Source organism: Stegastes partitus, unplaced genomic scaffold (assembly GCF_000690725.1).
Source record: "Stegastes partitus isolate 25-593 unplaced genomic scaffold, Stegastes_partitus-1.0.2 Scaffold1944, whole genome shotgun sequence".
Lineage (NCBI taxonomy): Eukaryota > Metazoa > Chordata > Actinopteri > Pomacentridae > Stegastes > Stegastes partitus.
The window spans coordinates 12,954-33,146 of NW_007579675.1; the positions used below are offsets into that span (position 1 = coordinate 12,954).

At 41.2% G+C, this 20,193-nt stretch overlaps 2 protein-coding genes across 2 annotated transcripts in view; both read right to left on the reverse strand.

Annotated features, from left to right (window-relative positions):
• Window positions 1–3,166: 3,166 nt before the first annotated feature.
• On the reverse strand, window positions 3,167–9,603 carry ndufs5 (NADH:ubiquinone oxidoreductase subunit S5). Its single transcript, XM_008303139.1, has 3 exons — window positions 9,493–9,603; window positions 6,997–7,216; window positions 3,167–3,358 (listed from the first exon to the last, which is right to left on the reverse strand). Exons 2-3 carry the CDS (start codon window positions 7,210–7,212, stop codon window positions 3,254–3,256), a joined length of 321 nt encoding a protein of 106 aa, XP_008301361.1. The 5' UTR covers window positions 7,213–7,216; window positions 9,493–9,603; the 3' UTR covers window positions 3,167–3,253.
• Window positions 9,604–10,409: 806 nt separating this feature from the next.
• The window catches only part of rnf19b (ring finger protein 19B), a 56,266-nt gene continuing 46,482 nt past the window's right edge, over window positions 10,410–20,193 (reverse strand). The window contains exons 6-10 of the mRNA XM_008303140.1: window positions 18,035–18,149; window positions 17,470–17,610; window positions 17,193–17,382; window positions 15,727–15,861; window positions 10,410–14,126 (exon numbers count right to left, since the gene is read on the reverse strand). Coding sequence (XP_008301362.1) covers window positions 13,679–14,126; window positions 15,727–15,861; window positions 17,193–17,382; window positions 17,470–17,610; window positions 18,035–18,149 — 1,029 coding nt within the window. The 3' untranslated portion in view covers window positions 10,410–13,678. The remainder of the gene's footprint in view (window positions 14,127–15,726; window positions 15,862–17,192; window positions 17,383–17,469; window positions 17,611–18,034; window positions 18,150–20,193) is intronic.

Consider the following 20,193-nt stretch of genomic DNA (forward strand, 5'->3'; position numbering starts at 1 on the left):
ACTCTGGCGACGGATACAAAACTCATTTCAGTTCAAACCCTCTGAACCTCAAAACCCGCCGGCAGTTTCCAAAGATAAAAGATAACGTGCTTCACCCTTTAGAGGGCACTCCTTGAAATACAAACCTAGTGTGTAACTGAAGGAGATTTCAAGATATTTTTACTTCTGTGACTTAAAAAAAAAGGTTGTAAATTAAGATTAATACAGTTATCATATGTGGTAATTTGCCTATCAACGCTTAAAAATAAATAAATGAAATGAAATTTAAAAAAATATTAATAATAATAAATTAAAATTAAATTAAATAAAAAGTAACAAAAAAGTAACAAACTGCAAAAAACATTTAGAAACATTTCAGTTTGAGGTAATGATACCTACACAACCAGTAACTAAGTATTTATAAAGCTGATCCAGTCACATTGTTCTTGGGGTTGTGGTTTTGGCACTAATCTCAAAAATAAATCAAAGTGGAGTTCAATACAAACCAGTAACAAAACGTTGATAAAGTGCAGCCTGGAACATTTGTTTAGTGACATTTTTCATAAGGTAGGCATGTTGGCACTAATATTAAAACTAAATCAAAGCGCACATGGTTCTTCATCCTCAAGGAGAGCCACAGGGTGGACATGTTGAACGTCCAAGGAAGTTACCAGATATGCTCACTAGGCCCATAAAGGGTTAAATAAAAACAACTACACCATTTATCGGAGCCACAGGAAGTAAAAACAGAGCGAATCAATACATTTTAAACTTTGTTCCTTTAACTACACATCTGTGACACGTGATTCCGTCCAAAAACGAAATCAGGATGCTTCAATCAATTCACTTTATTCTACATGTAAAAAATTAACCAAAAATAAAGGGTTTGCTCTGAACACATGCTGTAAAAAGCAAAAAAACTTCTGCACTTCTCAGTGAAACTAAAAGATCTTCACTGACCGACAGCAATGTGACAAAAGTTTTATTCTGAGCTGCAGGCTGTTTGCACAGAGCAGAGAGGAGACAAGTCTGGAAACTAATAAAAATATAAGAAGTTAAATCTTTGTCATGTGTAGAATTACTTTTTTCCTTTCTTTTGCCAGTATGGTTCACTCTTTGGAAAAGTCGGACATGTTGATGTTTTGTTTTTGTAATTTTTGTAAAACCAATAATCAAGGAAATTCAACACTCTTTTTTATGCTTATGTCCCTATAAACATGTTGTATTGCACATAAGACGTTTCTGTGTTCTCTGTCCTTCTAGTCATGGTTGTTCTGTTTCCATTGAGGTGCAGGAATTCATATTATAGTGAAAAATGAGCCCACAGTGAGGAAAAATGAGACAGAAACAAAAAACAACCCACCAGAAACAGTTAATGGTCTGTAAGAAGAGTCAGCTTTCATTTCAAAACCTGAGACTCAACATGTGCAGCAATAAACACAGATATAATTAAACTTCTCTAAATGACACTAAACACCTCATTATTCCAGAACTGCTGCAGAAGAATCGACCTCTTTGTCCTCACAAGCAAATCTATCATTTGTTCTCAAACACAGAAGCACCTGAAGCCTTCAAACTGTCTAAACAACATGAACGCAGCCATGAAGCTGAGTTGAAGTTTCCACTTGCTGTAAGCAGCCATGAGCCCTGACAGGTTGACTTGTTCCTCTGAGCTCGTGGCTCCACCTGGTGGCCTCCTGCAGCCTCTTTAACCCCATCAGCCGGAGCTACAGGCCGCTAATTGAATGCAGGATGTCAGAGATCATCCATTCATATCTATCTCTGGTGGCGGAGGCCCGGTCGTCCCTCGGGAGCGTTTACCGCTAATCCACTCAAAATTAGGTCAGTGGGTTAAGAAAATAAACTGCAGCTCGACTTCCACTTACAGCCGAGACGCTGCGGAGCAAAGTGCAGACCAGAACAGGGACGATAAACGAGGATTTACAGAGCTGTGGGGGACAGGAAGTCAGAACAACTGCTGCTGTGTTGGGTTTAAACGCTCAAACACAAACTGGATCCACTTCTGCTCCAACGTGGGCGTAAAACGTTTGGTAAATCCTGATTTAAATCACAATCAGGCCAATTATCACCAGCAGACTGGTGGCGTCCACATCAGGCTTCACAGAACAACACTTCAGAGAAATTAAACAAATAGCATTATAGTACATGAGCAAACTTAAAGCTGTTCAGTTTTTTCAGACATTTTAACATGTGACTTATGCAGTTTTTCACTTGAGTAAAAGAAGCCACGTCACACTGTTTTATAAAAGCTGCTGGACTATAAAGGTTACTGAAGTAAAAGTGAGCTGAAATGCCAAAAAATCTGTCAGTTCAATTCAAATTTGAATGTTTTTCTTTGGTTTTTTGCACCATATGAAGCAGATTATGTATGAAATGCTGCCCAGCATCAGTGTTATCAAGCATCAGTGGATGAAAAAGCATCCGTCAGTGGTCTGCTAGCTTACATTTCATTATGAAAGTCTAACTATTGATGCCATCAGCAGGACTTCACAGTTGTAGCTGCTTAAATTTAACACATTCTAAGTCTTTTGCATATTATTTTTAAAGGTCCAACATGTTTTTTTTTTAATGTGGAATTTCAATTTTAAAGCAACTTCTAAGTACTCGTGTAGTGGAGCAGCAGCAAAACAGGAAAGTAAAAGTACCTACCATTGATAGTCGAGTCCTTGAGAGTAAATTCTTGATTTTGTTTGATCTATTTTGGAAGGTTTCATGTTAATTCCTGGTTATAATCTCCTTCCCAGTGGAAACACTGGACTCAACAGAATTAAAACCCACCGCATCGTTTCACTGCAGACGACTTAACTCAGTTCTTACATAAAGTATTGCTGCGTGCTGAGGTTTGTACATCAGTCATGAGCCTGTAAACCAGGAGTGTCCAATCCTGGTCCTGGAGGGCCACAATCCTGCATGTTTTAGATGTTTCCCTTCTTCCAACACACCTGATTCAAATGATCAGGATCGTCATCAGGCTTCTGCAGAGCTTGATGATGAGCTGATCATGCAGGACTGTGGCCCTCCAGGACCAGGATTGAAGACCCCTGCTGTAAACGCAGCCGGTGAACGAAAAAAAAAAAAAAACAGGAAAATGAAAAATGTACAAATCTCAGCACGTAGGGAAAAGAAGAAGACGACAAAGAAGGACAGACAAGCTGAAGAAGACGAGTGTGGATGCAAGCATTTATTTGCAAACTAGTCCAAGAGAACAGGAAATATCTGAGTTACTACACACGGGAGCAGAGCGGCCGTTTCCTCACGGCGAATCTTCGTGCTTGTCGGTGTGACATGGCGGCGGCGTGTATTTTCCCTCCTTGATCAACTTGTCGCGCTGCTGACGGATTTGGTAAAGCCGCTCGTGCTGCAGGAAGGAGGAGAGATGAAGTTTAAGGCACAACAAAGCAGAGAAGGAGAACATTCTGCAGCCCTCCACCATCACAGCGACTTGATCTTTTACTTCTTGCACCTTGTGTTCATGTGAAAAACAGGCCTGTCGTCTCTACCAGAACATCTCCCTGCAGACCTGCTTCTGAGCTGGAAAGTCGGACGCTTGAAAAATCCAGCAGAGACGCAGAGGGTCTTCACAGATATCATGTGCCTTGGCAGTGACTTCAGCAGCATTTCCATTTAATCGATTTCAAATCAAGATTGTAGTTTAAAATAATGATGCAAATCCCAACGGCTGTATATAGAGGAGACAAATGCTCTGTCTTGTTTTCATTTCTTTAAACTAATCGCAGTTGTATTGGGGTCAAAAGGAAGATGCAGCTTTGGTTTTCTGTGTTTGGAAGAAATATTTGTGTGAAAGGAGACAAGAACTGGGATTAAAACTGAATGTACAGAACAAGCATCACACAACACGAGGTGTGTCAGAGAAGTTCCAGGACTGGCGTCACAAAAGATAGACTTCAAAGCCAAACTTCAAACTAGGAGTTTTACCTTCAGACGATCTACAAAGAAATCCTGAGGCAAGAGCTGTGGCAGGACAACTAATGGCTGCTTCACCATGACAACCTGCTCACTGAGCATCCCACAGCTCCTGGCTGAGAAGAACATCTCCGTGCTGGAGCAACCTCCCTACTCACCCCACCTGGCTCCGTGGGATTTGTTCCTCTTCCCCAAGCTCAAGGGGGTCATCAAGGGGACCCGTTTAGAAGACGTGGACGACATCAAGATGGCTGCGACGACAGAGCTGCAGAAGATCCTGGAAGAATCCTTCCAGGAGTGCATGGAGAAGGCTGAAGACGTGTGTTAGACTCCAGGAGGATTATTTTGAAGGGGAAGACTTGTAGTTTGGATTTGAAACATGTGTTTAGTGACACCAGTCCTGGAACTTTTCGGACACACCTCCAACAAATCCTCGACAAAACCTGAAGTTTTCAGTGTTTTAGGTTGTTGCTCAGAAGTTGTTTGTAAAAGTGAAGAAGACGGTAACACACAGATGGCGAGGAGTTATGTTATGCAGCACATCTGACTGAGAGTTCAACCCTCTGAACCCCAAAAACCTGCCAGTGGGTTTGAATGGCATGTTGTTTTTGAAAAATCACCATTTATCAGAGGTAGAGAATGTAAAAAAAATAGAAGAAAAAAGAAGAGTTGTCAGACTCGTCAATATTTACGACAGTCTTTGAACTAATCATCATCTTCAGCCAGAAAATTGACTGAATCTCAACTTAAACTTGTAATATTTCATCAAAATCACTTCATTCTACATGTTAAACTTAAAAATTTGCACCAGATTGTATGTAAAACAACAATAACTCTGCACTCCAACAACATTGACTCAGCAGCACATGACCAGAGCTCCTGGACTTTTCAGGCTGCAGTCAGAAAACAAACACAAAATGCAAGAAGCAACATCTACGTAGAGTTCCTATTGGTCAGTGTTGAACACCAGCGGGAACTTGGAAAAAATGTTACACATGTTGATTGAAGGTTTTTTTAAAGTTTTGTGAAATATATAATGAAAGAAATTTAATGCTTGTTCTTCTTTTTTTTTATAATTTCTGGGATTTGTTATTTAGCACCAAAGACGTGAGTTCTCTCTCCTTCTTCTTGGTTGTTGTGTTTGTATCGAGGTTCAGGACTTTGTGTTGCAAAGAAAAAGGAGCCACAGAGAGTAAAAATGTGAGAGGAGCAAAGAAAACCCCTCAGAGAGTTAAACTGTCATCTCAGTGTTTCCATAAATTCCTGCCATCCTTGCTGTGTGACGGTCACACTTGTGATGCTATCTGATGTGGTTCTGCTCCATCACATGTTTAAATCTGTTCCTCAGTGAACGCTGACCTGAAACTACACTTAAAACATCACAAATCAAATCACAGCATCTGACAGAAAGATCAGAATTAGTTCTTTTACCCAAATCAGTCGTCCTGCTCTCAAACCGGCTGCTGTGATGCAACTCTGATGCTAAAGTTCCTCACACCGCTGTTACACAAGCAACCATCAGACCTAATCAGTGCATAGAAACTGAATGTCAGACCTCGAGCCTGAAGCCGACATTAAATCAGCACTCCTTCCTGCTGTGTTTGGTTTGAAGGAACGAGACGTGACTAACAAGCGAAACGAGGCGTCTGAACCGAGGCTGAAACTTTCTGCTGCTGCAGCACTTTGAAGAGCAGCGAGTTGCTCATCTGTCAGTCTGCCCTCTGCTGACACCTGAACTCTGTCATGGAGGTCCGACTCTGCTCCGCTGTGCTGACGTTTAGTCAACCACTTCTAGTTTAAACACACCGTCCTTTTTCTTCTCCAGAGTTGGGTTGTAGCAGCAGCAAGCTAAAGAAGACATTTCAGACATGTAGGAAACATTTTCTAGTTCCCTCCCTGAGGCGTTCCCAGGCCACAGGAGATATACGACCCCTCCAGAGCTTTACCTCACTGTTTCCTCCCAGTTGGATGAACCTGAAAAACCTCCAAAGTAAGACGTCTGGGTGCTTTTTAAAGATGCTGTAAGCTGATTTTTTAACTGCTCGACATATTTTCTTCCTCCCTAACATAAAACACACCAAACTCTGTGCAAAAATCAGCCAGTTTAATGCAGCACATGTCAACAGAAATGCATGTTTAATACTAAAGCCGCTGAGGCCAAACTTCTGAATGAGCCAACTTAGACATCAGGGAGTCTACAAGCAACTGAAGCATGGTGTGTTTGTTTATGGATGTGCTGAAGGCGGAAAACTTCAGAGCTGAAGGAATAAGAGGCAAAGCCCGAAAAAGAAGAAGCTCAGATTATGTTCAAATAGGCAGCTGCAGTGTTTTATCTTAAGACACAAGTGATGCAGAAAAGCTTTTAAAAGCGTCCTAACAAGGTCATGTTTGACTCTTTTACAACATTAAAGCACTAAAGGCGTTTGTTTTAAAACTACCACCAATACACAGTGTCCACAAAATGACATTCCAGCTGCATTCACCGCACTTGTGTTGTTTGGAAGTTCGAGGAGGACGAATGTGTGGTTTAGCCGTAAGTAAGGCAACGCTACAGAACCAGACTTCACCCAGAGAGGATCTCATAGACACGAACATGGCGACAGGGCAGCATGTGGCGCTCAGGAATCAGAAATAATTCTGGCTTTTGCTCTAACACAGTGGATTCATGTTAGCATTCCAATAAGAGGCAGCCACATGTTTTTAAAAAGAGGTCAGATCATTGAAAAGCAGGTGCTGCTGGTGAAAATCAAACCCACAAGTCGAAACGGGTCACTTCACAGCATGAACCGTCACTGCCTGATACATGGACATTGATTTCTGTTTTCCACTGTACTGGTAAATTCTACTAGATGAGCTCAGTAATAAAATAAAACCAGAATGTATACGGATGACCTTCAGTGCAACATCTGGTTACTCAAACTACAGCTCAGCAGTCCTACATGTAACCACAGGCCGGTTTAGAGTTCTAACAATGAGTCTTAGATTTGTATAACACACTGACAACAGGTCTGTGCTCCTATTTAAAGGCTAGAAGAGCTCAAACCAGAAGCAGTGCAGTCTGAGTGGACTCACAAGCTTCCGCCTATTCAGGCACTCGAAGAAATCATCATACTCCAGCCGACACTCCTTCATGGCGCGGGTCAAACCGATGCCATGAGCACATTTGACGAACTCCTTCTCGAAGACCTGGCAGCGCGCCACTTGCTTGTTGGGCTGCTCTCCGCTCTGCAGCAGCAGCCAGCGGTCCAGGTCGATCCCCAACCGAGATTGCAGGTCCACGAACGGCATGATGCTGCTGGAGGAGGAGCGGGGAGGAGAAATAATAAGAACAGAGATTTAGTGGGTGAGATGAGGGAAGGCAGAGAAGAGGACAGCTGATATAGAAATTCTTTACAACACAATATTAGAGCAGACAAAGCAGCAGGAGTATCAACCATGGAGATCACAGAGCGCTGTATTGAGAGAAACTGCACTGTTAGGATTCAATCTAGAGCGTCATCAGTAGGGAATAAGACTCACGATTATTTTCATTGTCACTTAATCTGCTGATTATATTCTCAAATTAACAATTCATTGTTGAGTCTACAAAATGGTAGAAAATAATGAAAAATGTCAATCAGAGTTTCCTAAAGCCCAAAACGACATCCTCAGACGTGTGTTTTTCTCCACAACACAAAGAGATCCAGTTTACTGACACAGAGGAGGAAAGAAACCAGAAAACAGCCACATTTAAAAGGCTGGACTTAAACAATTCAGACCTTTTTGTTAAAAAATGAGTCCAACCGATTAACAAAAAGGTTGCCGATAAATTTAATAGCTAAAAAATATCTATTAATTGGGTATTTTCCTCTGGTTGAAATAAAAGGTGCCTGTTACAGTAAAAACCAAGACTTTGTTTTCCTGCTGCATCGTTCAAAGATGACTTTGAGCAGAAACAAAGTTTTGGTTTACAAAATGAAACAGATTCGGTCGATAATTAGGTTTTTGTTTAATGTGAAATTGAAATTACTGTCATTTGAACGCTGGTCTTAGAATTGTTGTTGACGTCAGCGCAGACATATTCTTTGCTTTGTGCACACTGATAAGTGGAATAATGCTGATCTCCTGGGGATTACATCTAATTACAGTTTGCAGTTTCTTCTGACCCACATTGTGATTTGATTTTAGAGACATATTTTAAGTCAAGCTTCAGGGAGGACAGCATGAATATGTAAAAACACTGACAAGACAGTTTAAACTCTGGGTCAGAGACACCACATAACATCTGTCCTAAATAAACACGCTTTGTGATTTTCTAACTGCAGAGTTTGAAATAACAAGTTCAATTTGAAATTGTTGAATTTTTCAGCTTTGTCCTTGCCATCATAATTCAAAGAGGTCTCAGTGTTTAAAAAAGAGAGACTAAAACACAAAATGAGTGAAATGGTACGCTTAAACTGAGCTGAACAATTCATTGAAATAACATCGAAATCACAACGTGGACAAGTGCAACACTCAAAGTGCAGAAGCTGAACTAAAGTCATTAAACGCGTCAACATAAATGAAGCGCTGCTGTAAACTGCTAACGACATGTTGTGGCCGACAAATCAGATTGTTTAAACTTAAAGAATCAGGCAACAAAAATCAAATGAATCACTTGCAGATATTTTTTCCACAATGGAAAGAAATGAACAAACAAACATTTCTACAGAAGTTCTCATGAAAACCACGATTGCAGCATCTGTTTAAAGTGATTGTTTTTACATGTCATTCAGCTCTACTAATAAAGTAATAGTACTAATAAACTAATAAAGCAAAACACAACAAAGTTCAAATGAAACTTGAAGCAGACAGAAACACAAACATAAAGGTTTTACTAACATGAACTGTTATTAGTGGTGATCTGGTCACTGTAAGTTATGACAATAAGTCATGCTGTCTGTATCGACTTCATTATTAAATATAATACAGATATCAGGAATCCTTATGTACTAAATAAGCTTAAACTTTTATATTTCACCAGTAACATCATGCTTCACCTGTGAGATGTTTTGTATTTTTAGCAGGCACAGGACGCACATTTAAACGTAACCTGTTGTCAGCTGTTGAAAATAGCGCCTCAGTTTGCAAAATTATACGTTTCTAAAGACATGTATATTTTAAATATCTGGTAAAAAGACGACAATAATTATTGTTTTCCATTTTCTTCTTTATGACTTGTCTATCAGCCAGCTAGCGTTAGCTTAGCAGCCCGCTAGCTAGCGGATAACTCTGGAAACGATCATTTACTAAACAAACAGCCAAACATGATGCTTCGTTTCTCTCATGTCAGTTCGCAAATGTACAAATTAGTCCTGACTGCTGGCTGAGTGTGTCAGCAGGTTGTATTTCTGTGTTGTTTTTATTCTGCTGTTTGTGCTCCTCACATCCTCCTTCAATGACACTCATCATGCTAACGACAGGCCGCTCTCACTTTACGACATTTACACTCTGACGATGTTTAAAAACGACAAATAAACTCGAAGATGTGGCACATCTGTTCACATGCACTCAAAATGTCGACGATAATCGTGAAGTATGTGTACTTACCGTGCCTGTCAAAAAAGTCACTTTAACCTTCCTCCGTTTCCACGCGTTTCGCTTTGCGACAGATCCAAACAGCCGTAAATCGACGTGTTCTGCTGTGAATAGACGCTGCTGTGCTGTAAAGCGCTTGTGCTTCTTACCGCCTCCTGCTGGAGCCGCAACACACTACAGAATATAAAGTTATCTGGTACATTTTTATTTGAGCAGCAGGTTTCTTCTGGCTGGAAATGACTAACAAGAACAGGCTCAGTGCTGTAACTGTAGCCAAAGATGCCTCGACTGAATAATGACTTGAAGAAGGTGAACACTTATGAATACTGCAGACCTTTAAACACCTGTTTTAGTTTTATATTCTTTACCTTACTTTGACGAAATCTGTCTTAACTTTGGGGCTGCAAGGTGACTCAGTGGTCCTCGGTTGGCATCCCGGTGAGGACACTCAGGATCTTTCTGCGTGGAGTCTCCATGTTCTCCCCGTGCAGCGTGGGTTCTCTCCTGGTTCTCCGGCTTCCTCCCACACAGTCCAGAAACATGTTGAGGTTAATTGGTGATTCTAAATAGTCTGTAGGTGTGAATGTGAGTGTGCTTGGTTGTCTGTCTCTAAGTGTAGCCCTGTGATAGACTGGTTACCTGTCCAGGTGAACCTGCCTTCACCCTGAGTCAGGTGGGATAGACTCCAGCCCCCCATGACCCTAGTGAGGACTAAGCGGTGTATAGAAAATGGATGGATGGATTACTTTTGTCAATTTCAACGTATTTCAGTGACAGATGTTTTTTTTCCTTCTTTCATGGGAGGAATACATTTGAGGACGACTGTACAGTGGATTGGAAGAGCTTCACTCTTTTGCTCATCAGTGATTCCAGGTGTGACACAGTCATTAAAAGACATTTCCTCGTTCAGTAAAACTCACAACGAATCCTTGTTTTGGTGCAACATCAGATTGTGTTTATTTATTTTTCCCCAAAAGGTCCACAAGTTGTCTTTCACAGTCCTGCATGTACAACCCCACATAAGATCAGGGGCTTCAACAGTGACAGGAGATACACAAACAGTATAATAACACTTAAATATTGCTATCTATATACTCTAAACCTTTTTCAAATAAAGACAGGACCACCTGTGTTCCTAAAAGGACATTTTCCATCCGTCATTCGCACTCTTTCAGGAAGTTTCGGGTTTCCGTCTGTGGTACATTCGTGTGTTTCCTCACAGGCAGGCAGGCAGAAACTAGTGATAAGTGTAGACCAAACAAAGCACTGCCAAGTCACATAAGCAGCTAAATCCATAAAGCTACTCTGAGATGAAAAAGGTTCCCAAAGTAATTTCCTCGCAGGTTAAAAGGAAAAACCTGGTGGGAAACCTTTTCAAACAGAAGCACGGAGGTGATACAAAGCTAAGAAACAAGTCAGGCAATGATTAAGAAGAGCTTATCGGCATCAGAATTCAAAGTGTTTGGCTCCAAAATGACACGTCCAAACTTGTAGAAATGATTAGTAGAACATAAATTAAAAGGAGAAAATATAAAATAATTACAGTCCTTGCATCACAGAATTGATAAAAACACCTTTAAGTTAAAAATACTGAGTGATGAACGAGACAAAGCGGAGAAGTTTTGGAGCCAAACTCTTGTTTAGTTACATCCAACATAAAAGGCCCTCTGGTAGGTGATTTATTTTGGTTGTACCACAGACTTTTGTAAGCAACTGAAATAAAAACTCAGCAACAGATGAGGAATAGCAAAAAAAAAAAAAAGATAAATAAGATAAATTTAGATAAAGTGCACAAGTGCTCATTCAACAAACAAAGTGGGACACAGAAATACATTCATCAGGAGTCCAGTCGTTCACACAAACACGACGTTCAAGTGGGTCGGACAGAAACCGAAACCAGCGGAGACCAGCCGGCAGCAGCGTCGTCGTCGCGTTGGTCAGCGAGAGTCGATAAGGCAGCCGACCGCCAAACACCAACCGGGTCACACGACGCAGAAACAAACAGGAAGTTCTGACGGCGACACATCAGGTGCAGTTGGCCGCAAGAAAACACTCACTCAGAGGTGAAAGAGGCAGAAAACTGGGAGGATTTCATGCAAAATACTCAAAATCAATGTTAATTCCAATGTGAGGATTCTGTCATATATGTGTTTATTTATGCTTCTACCAGTTTATTTACTCCATGTGAGTTATTGGATCTATTTATCTTTTAATGCTGCACTTTTATTCTCTGAAATGTAACTACTCAGATGTACAGTGGCAATAAAGACATTTTATACAACAGTAAACTGATTTTCTTTCAGTTTTTGGACTCTTAAACAACTAGAATAAGTCCACTTTACTCATCTGGATAATTAAGTTTATTATTATTTCCTGACATTTTTTTTTTTTGTAAAAACAATGAATCATCAATAATCTGCAAATTAATCCAGAAAGAAAATGATGATTCATTGCAGCCCTGTTTCTCTACCAGGTATAAAATATATTACTGACGGCAGTAATTAACAATTTAGAACTCCTTCAGTTAGAAAATCAGCAAAAAAATGAAACGAAGTCCTATAACTAGCTTTTTTTCCAGAGCCTTCCTCCACATCCACAGCTGCCATAATGAGAATTCTCATTCCCTCAATGCACTGATGAAGGCTGCAGAATGTAGCTGAGAGCTCTGGGAAAAAGTTAAATATTATGTTACTGTAAAACTGGAAACTGTGACGAAAATAAGCTTTTTAAAGAGATGTTTTATGTCATTGTAAAACTGGAAACTGTAAATACAGAAGTTTAAAAAAAGTCTGTAATTACAGTTAAAGTCAGAAAAAAATGGATTAAAGTGAATGTTCAAGTCTTTATTAACTCCAACATTTAAATGGAAGTTTTGTTTGGTTTGATTTAAAACTTTGCTTGTAATTTAATCTAAAATGAAAATCGAAGTTAAACAGCTAAAACTCTTTTAAATGTAAGTATGTCAAGAAAAAGAGTTTATTATTTTGTTTAAAGCCAGATTTTGGTTTCTGCATTTCTGAGAATAAAGTCAAACTTTAATAAATTTATACTCGCAAAGGTAGTGTAGGTTTAGAAAGTGATTTTTTCTGCATCAATTTACGGCAGAAATGTCTTTATTTATGAATTTGAGTGTGTACATGCGGTAGGGATGAATAACTAAACGGTCAGAGCTAGTGTTGGGTCTGTAAGTGAATGTTATAAAGATTTAAATTAAAAAATTCTTTCTAGTTTTACTCGTGGACGACAGATGTTCTAAATATTAAAGGTATCTTCTGCCTGTGCTTATAAAGGTTTCTCAGAAAGCTGTTTGTGAAACGATAAAGGCTCCTTTGATGCAGATCTGTGCAGAGCAGCGCCACAAACCTCCTCTTCTCTCTGAGTCAATACAATAAAATGGCTTCTTTTTTTTCACCACAGCTACGTCAGGCTTTTCCGTGTCGCTGTCAGAACGCCGTCATTCGTTTCTGTCACACTTTTTTCTGTCTCTGTGTCCGTCCTCCTCCAACTCTGTGCAGGAAAAGTGAGATTCAAGTGCAGCTTCGTCCTCTAAAGTAAACTTTAACTTTCACCAGTGTAACAGAAACTCGCTGCCTTTCAAACCTTCCACGCCGGGAGCGGCTCATGCAGACTCATGCACACGGCAAATAATACAATTTCAAGGTCGTCTGAATATAAATAGAGGAGAAAAGGAAAATAAAGCCACAATAGTCGAGTACAAAGTCCACATTCACTCACACACTGTTAAAAACATCCTCTTCGTCCTCAGCAAACATCTGTTCTCCCAACAATCCTCTTCTCTCTGCTGTGCTTGGTGACGTTTCACCTTGTTTCAGAATTTTGCAAATTTTCAGTTTTTGTGGAAAATTTGTACCTCTTGTATTTTTTTTGTTGTTTTTTTTTTTTCTCTTTTTTTTTGCTTAGGTAGCCAAGGCATTTTGCACCGAGGAGTAAACATAAATCATCATCTTATAAATCTCAGAGGTAGAGCCCTGACAATTTGCTCAGAGAGGAGATTGGCAGGTAGATAGATAAGACAGACAGACAGACAGACAGACAGACAGAGTAAACCCACGCTGTCTGTGTTTAAGACGAAAAAAGTCTGTGAGTCGCAGAAGCAGCAAACGAGAGAAAAGAAAAGCTGTGAAGTTTCAACGTAAATGTTCGGGGGGTTTGTGCAATCCTGAGAGCTGCTGTTCTCTCAGACGTAGAGGATGACGTTGCTGTCTGCGGGACAGTGAAGGCCTTCGGTGGACGGGTTCAGGGCTCGGCAGGACGGCGGCTGAGGCTGCTGGCCGGCCGCCGGGTGGCAGCTCTTCGGGTGAGGCGAGTCGCAGTCGTCCGACGTGAGCTCGGCGATGTCGTCCGACTGAGTGTCCGACATCTCCAGGTCGCTCCTGATGCTTTCCGGCTGGGCCAGCGTCACGTCTCGGAGCCCCTCCCTGATCGACGCCCCCGGCGACAGGCCCAGCGCCGAGCCCGACAAGGCCCCGCCCCTTCTGGAGCTGCAGTCCTGAGGCTCCTCCCCTCCGGAGGCGGTCGCCATGGCAGCGGAGCCCGGATGCGGGGTTAGGTCCTCTTCGCTGGTCAGGCAGAGATGGCTGGGTTTGGTCTCGATGTCCACCTGGATCTCCAGGTTGGTGCACTCCCTGCAGAGAAGGACAACAGGTCAGCCGCGGGAAGTTTTAGTCACAATGACGGGAAAAACGGACAGTGTGAGATTTAGTGTTTCTGTAAAATAGTTCATAATATGGAAAAATACACCAATTTTCAGCAGATGACTTGAATTTGGAAAAAACTGTTGTTTCTATCACGATGGGGTGATTTTGTAGGCAAGAGAAACTGAACAGAAAATTAAAAAATCTTTTGAAAAACCTGTGTAAAGTGTAAAGCTGGTAAAGGCGTTCAGAATAGTTTCTTTGCTTTAGATGAAGGTTGAATCTGGCTGTGCTCTCATCACACAGAGCTGCTCATTTAAATGTTCACACAAATGAGTCGAGTAGATGCAGCAATTTTATCAACTTATTATTCACTTCCTAAAATAATCGAACCAGAGTTAGCCAGCAGCTACTTTGCATCTGAACAATAAACACATGACTCAAAACAATATGAAACTTCCATCAGTGTGCGATAATAAATAAAATCAGTGAATGCAGTAAAAGGTCATCGTTGGTGGTGATGATTCTGTGCTGAGCTTGTCCTGAGTCTGTGGAGATAACGAGACGCTTCTCTCATTCTGTAATATTTCCATTTTGCAACCAAGTCTTCCTTTTCAGTGTTTCTCTCCGGTTCCTCACTCATTTAGTTGTGCACGTGTGGAGCCAGCACAGACAGTCTTTACAAAAAACACTCAATATATCTAAAAACTCTTCAATTGGAATAAACGATGTTCCGTCAGACAGACTTCTTTTATAGATTATTGATGGAAAATGGGAACTTTCTTGTGTGTGAATGCAGCAAAAAAGTTGTAGCACCACAAACATTTCTGATGCTCCAAACTTTACATCATAAACATGCACCAACAATGTTTGTGTAATTACTCTCAGTACCAGAAGGGGGAGACAAACGCTGTGCACTGCACGCTTAAAATAAACTTTTTACTCCTTAACGGTTGAAGAGGCATATTTTGAAAAACTGCCTCGTACACTGCAAGTTTTACATTTACAATCATACAACTTGTAAGTTCTAGTAAACATTATACAATAATTCTGGTTACGCTCAGCAGCGGTGACAATCACATGACAGAGGAAAAGAAAATTTAGTAGACAACTGCCTCAGATACCCTCAGATAGCCAAAAAGACTTAAAGAACACATCGCTGGTTAACAGACACGTGCATCCTGCTTTAATTTTGACAACGTTATATTAGAATCTGCTCAAATTCACAGAAAAACATCCGTATTTCTAACCAAACAAGCCAACGTTACCATTTTAAGACAGATCACAGCACAGGGAACAGTATTTCCTGTACACAAGCACAGCTCGCTACGATGTGATGTTGTGATATAGCGTGTTTGCTGCTGAGTCTCAGTAAAGCTGCTCGTAATGTCGAGGAGAATCTGTGCAGCTTTAGGAGACAACAGCATGTGATCGTGGCGCCAACATGCCAAGTCATCGGATTAGTTCTGATTGTGTTATCTCAATCGCGTTAAATCCAGGACAAATGTGACGCAGCAGCAGATGGAACTGAAGCCGAACCACTCTCTGAAGAAGCAGAAGCAGAAGAAGAAGAAGCGCAGTCCTGGCTCACCTGTCAGGTAGAGTGTAGGAGGAGATGATGGATCCGGCCATTCCTCGGGTGCTGGCGCAGTCGCTTCCTGCTCCCAGGCTTCCTGTCTCTCTCTGGGCCGACTCTTTAGCGAGTTCCCCTGCTTGGACCTCCAGCCTGGAACAACACAAACACTCTGATTAACCACCTTCACTGCTGTAAGAACACTGAGCATCAAGAAGACAAGAAAAACATGAAGCAAAAGTTGCCCACAGACCACGAAACAGGATCTTTTATACAACGGCTTCTGCTAGTTAGCTAGCTCGTAGCTAAGTACCAACAAATTCATTTTTAGATTCACTGGTTTACTGTCTTTTTGACTGAAACTAATCTTAGAAACATTTAACAACAATTATGGGAGATGCATGCTTTATTTTTGTGTTTAAAAGTAAAGTTTTTTGTGTTTTTTGCGAGCAGTAATTGCTGAGAGTCGGGATGCCACGTAATAATGCAGCATCTATATCTGGACCTTTGTTAAACATGTTTTTGTGACCACTGGTGCACATTTGTAACTTCTTCATGGAGTTTAAACCAGAGCAAACAGCTGGATGATCCAACATTCAGGCGGTTGTGCACCAGGAAGAGTTGAAAGCCAAGTTCTACTGTAACGTTCTGAGGTGTCTGAGGTACAACTCTTAATTCCAACAACCTGAACTGTGGCGTGACGGTGTAGAGATGCTTCAATGCACATATGTGATTGCACACATTTTTTTTTTTGGGCCACAACAACACAATCGTCGCTTCCCCTGCTCGCTACATTTGTCTTCCTTCCTTTCCTCATCTTCCCCAAAATGAAATTTAAGTTAAAGATTTGGCATTTTGGCACAGTGGAGAAGATCCAGTGTGTGTCGTCGATGGTGTTTGATAACTGCTAACATAACATAACTGCTAACATATTTAGATAAGTGGACCTCCGGTGTTGCTGTCTGGGAGCAGAGTGTCGCTGCAACAGGAGACGACCTCTATGAATTCAAGGAAGACATGGTTTTTGATTTTTATAGGTGCAAACTTGGAACTCTGACTTATGACATCATGTTTAGTCTACCAACTCACCTGACGTAGACTGCAGGTATAAGGCTGCATATCTCAGGTGGTTTTGTTCTCCAGTTTTTACAATCTACATGACATTGTTTTCAAAATCTACTTCGCTGTGGGACACAACAGCAACACCCTCCGAGCAGCACTGAAACTTTTAAGTTCTGCCGAGGATTTGGATGGTGCAAGACGGCTACAATGCTAATTTTTTTTTCAGTGGGTTATCCATTTTGATGGCAGTGCTCGTGTCCCTGCATGCAGTGTTCCACCAAGACTATTTTGAAGAAACACCAAAGAGCTAAAGAAATACTAACAAGTGTTTTCCCCTTACAGCAGGATGATATTAAAGTGCAGACACGCCACTACGTTTGCTGAAAGAGCTGGCATAAACCACCTCCTGAACTTAACCTCACCTGCTGTACTTGCTGGTTCTAGTCCCCAGAGCTCCACCAGCCAGGGTGTTGAAGTGGGGGGTGTCGCCCAGAGTCCCGGGGGCCACGGAGAGCCCCTCGCTGGGGGAGGTGGTGCTCAGGCCGCTGACCGCCCCGTCCAGGCTGCTCTCACCGAGGCTCGGAGACTTGAGGGCTCGCCAGGCATCGGCCACTGCAGAACCAGACGGAGAACGGTCCTCTGAGTACGTTTGGTCTTTCAGGATTCTATAAGTTATCATAACCTGTGCAGCGCGCTCACCTGTGATTGGTCCGTCGTCCTCATCGAAGTCGATCCGGACGCCGCGTCCCTTCCCTCTGCTCACGCCACAGCCGCCTCCTCGGCACAGAGAGATGGGCACGACGCCGTAGACGTAGGCCAGCATGATGGGAACTCCGATACCTGGAGACAAGCACAGACTTGGTGATTGAACAGTTTATATATGACCTGATTTACTGTATTTCATAGAAGTCACTCAAAGAAAAAACTGTGGATAATCAGTGTAAAAATTGAGATTCATTTTGTCCTAGGTTTAGTTTGTGATAGAATTTCTGCTCTGACCTGGAAGTACGCCGTATGATTCCCAATAAAGGATGTTCAAAACAGCAAGAGAGAGTTTATGGTTGACGCTACATTTTCACAATCTGCAGATCTGAGTCTGCCTCATAAAAAGTGCCATCGTTTGTTATTTTTTAATGTTATGTTCTCTGTATAAAAGCCGAAACCACGATGCAGTCTCAGTTTTCAGCTTCACTCTGCTCCAGGTGATGAGCATCAGAGCGTCCAGGTTCTGAGGAAACAAACTCACAGCTGTGCCGTTTCTTACCGACGCTGACGGCGGCGATGACGGGCGCCGTGATGATGGACAGAGCCACGCCGCCGGTGATGGCCAAGTTCCTTCTGTGACGAGACGTCTTCTTCAGCTCGTAGTGGGCGTGGATCTGCAGCGGAGGGCGACACGAGCATGAAACACTTGACGACAACATGAGAGGAGAACGTTAGAGGAGGTCTGAAGTGTTCTGAGGCGAGCACGTGGTGATTCTGTGCCACATAAATGAAATTCACTTAAAACGTAAAAGCAGAAATCATCCTCGTGCCAGTTTTAAGGATAAATGCCAAAGTTTCCTCAGTTCCAGCTTCTCAAATGTGAATAATTGCAGATTCCTCGGTGCTCTATAAAAGGGTTTTTGTGGACCTAACGTTTCATCAAAAGTAACCATTAGCTGAAGACGAGAAGAAGAAGATCAATCTAAATATTTAGCAATAAGACCTCTATCTACTGAAAAAAACATAAAAACAACCTTATAACTAACCACAAAAACAAAAACAACATTTATATTTTCTTATTTGTAACATATTAAATTAATACTACAGTTGAATCTCTATCCATTAATGTTACTTACAGTGCGTCACCTCTGCATATATTATATTTAAATTGACTGTTTGATTAAACAATATCCTCAGTTTTTGTTTTAATATTTCCATTTTCTGTGTGACAAGAGGAGCAGCAGTCCTAATTTTGCTGTATGCAGAGTTTACACTGACAATAAAAGCTTCCTGATCCTAAAAATGGAATATTTCAAAATAAAGTCATAATATTTAAAGGACAAAAAGCCTAAATTTTGTAATTCCAGCTTTTTAAATGTGAATATTTTCTTTTCTTTTCTTTTCTTTGCTATGACCGTAAACTGAACATCTTTGGGTTGTGGCTAAAACAAGATATTTGAAACCACTGATCAACATTTTCCTGACATTTTAGAGAACAAACAATTGATCGATCAGTGAAGCTGTTCTCTAAAAACTATGCTGAAATAAACAGAGAAAATCTCTTTGTTCTGCACCTTTCTTTCCTCGTGAGTCCAAATTTCTCAAACTAATTGTAATTTGTCGCACTTCCTTCATTCGTGTGCTGTTTCAGTGCCATGAATGTATCTTAGGAGGAAATAAAATTGTATTTTAGGCAAATTTAACTTATATTAAATATCAGATCCATCCTTGAAGAAGCATTTGTGCGTAATTTTAATGTTTCTGCTGAATGTAAAACTCCACATTTATAGAAAAGATGCAGATTTCTGTCCTGGACAGATTCTCAGTGGAACAAACTTGAATGAACACAAAGAACAAAAACTTATTCAGTTAATGATCTCTGAGTAAAGAATAGTGCGGTTGGGAGTTTTTCCTGCAGGGATTCACCCTGAATCATCGCTGAGCTACACTTTAATTCATTTCTTTTAAGCAGCCTTCAAAGCTTCTTTGTAAAGAACCAGATCTGAGTCATGACTCGTCACAAAGGAGCAACACGACTCCCAGAGATCCACGTCCAGCGAGTCTTTCTGTAAAGGACCGCAGCTGCTCAACACTTCAGTTCACTTCAGTTTCTCAGCTCGTACATCCTCGACTCCTCTGATCGAGCCTCAGTCCCTCCAACCGAGGACAAAAACGAGGAAAGAGAAGCCGAGCAGCTGTTGCAAAGCGTCATCGGTTAAATACGACGCAGCTGCATCATCTGGTTTCTGTTTTCTTGCATCCTGCTGCTGTATTTTCTGATTTTCTGTAAAATCAACCAACGTCATGAGTGCAGGAATACAGCTCCTCTCTCCTCAAATATCCTTCAAGATGCTGCACTAAGATTCATTTCGAGGTGGACATCAGGACAGAGGAGACAAGGAGGCTCAAAACAGCTGCTGAAAAAATGAGAAAATCCAAACGCAGCTTCAGCGATCGCTGTGAGAGAAACGTCCTCAAAACAGAGAAACGAGACGAACAAACTGTCAGAAATATGTAGTTTCCCTTTTATCCACAGGAGAGCGCTGTAGAATGCAACACAAAGCTCCAAACACCAAGCCTCCTTTTCATTTCATATTCACAAACATTTATTGTAGCTTTGATCAAAACACTTGAGATGCTGCTACAGCTGCCAAGTCTTATATTTAGATAATATGAAGAGTTTGCAGCTGTTTTAAGAACCGAAACTGATTTAACTCC

Coding starts and splice junctions, on each gene's coding strand:
- ndufs5 (XM_008303139.1), bottom strand. CDS start 7,212: ATGCCGTTCGTGGACCTGCAATCTCGGTTGGGGATCGACCTGGACCGC. Junction 3,359..6,996: donor GCCTGAATAGGCGGAAGCTT/GTGAGTCCACTC, acceptor TCCTTCCTGCAG/CACGAGCGGCTTTACCAAAT.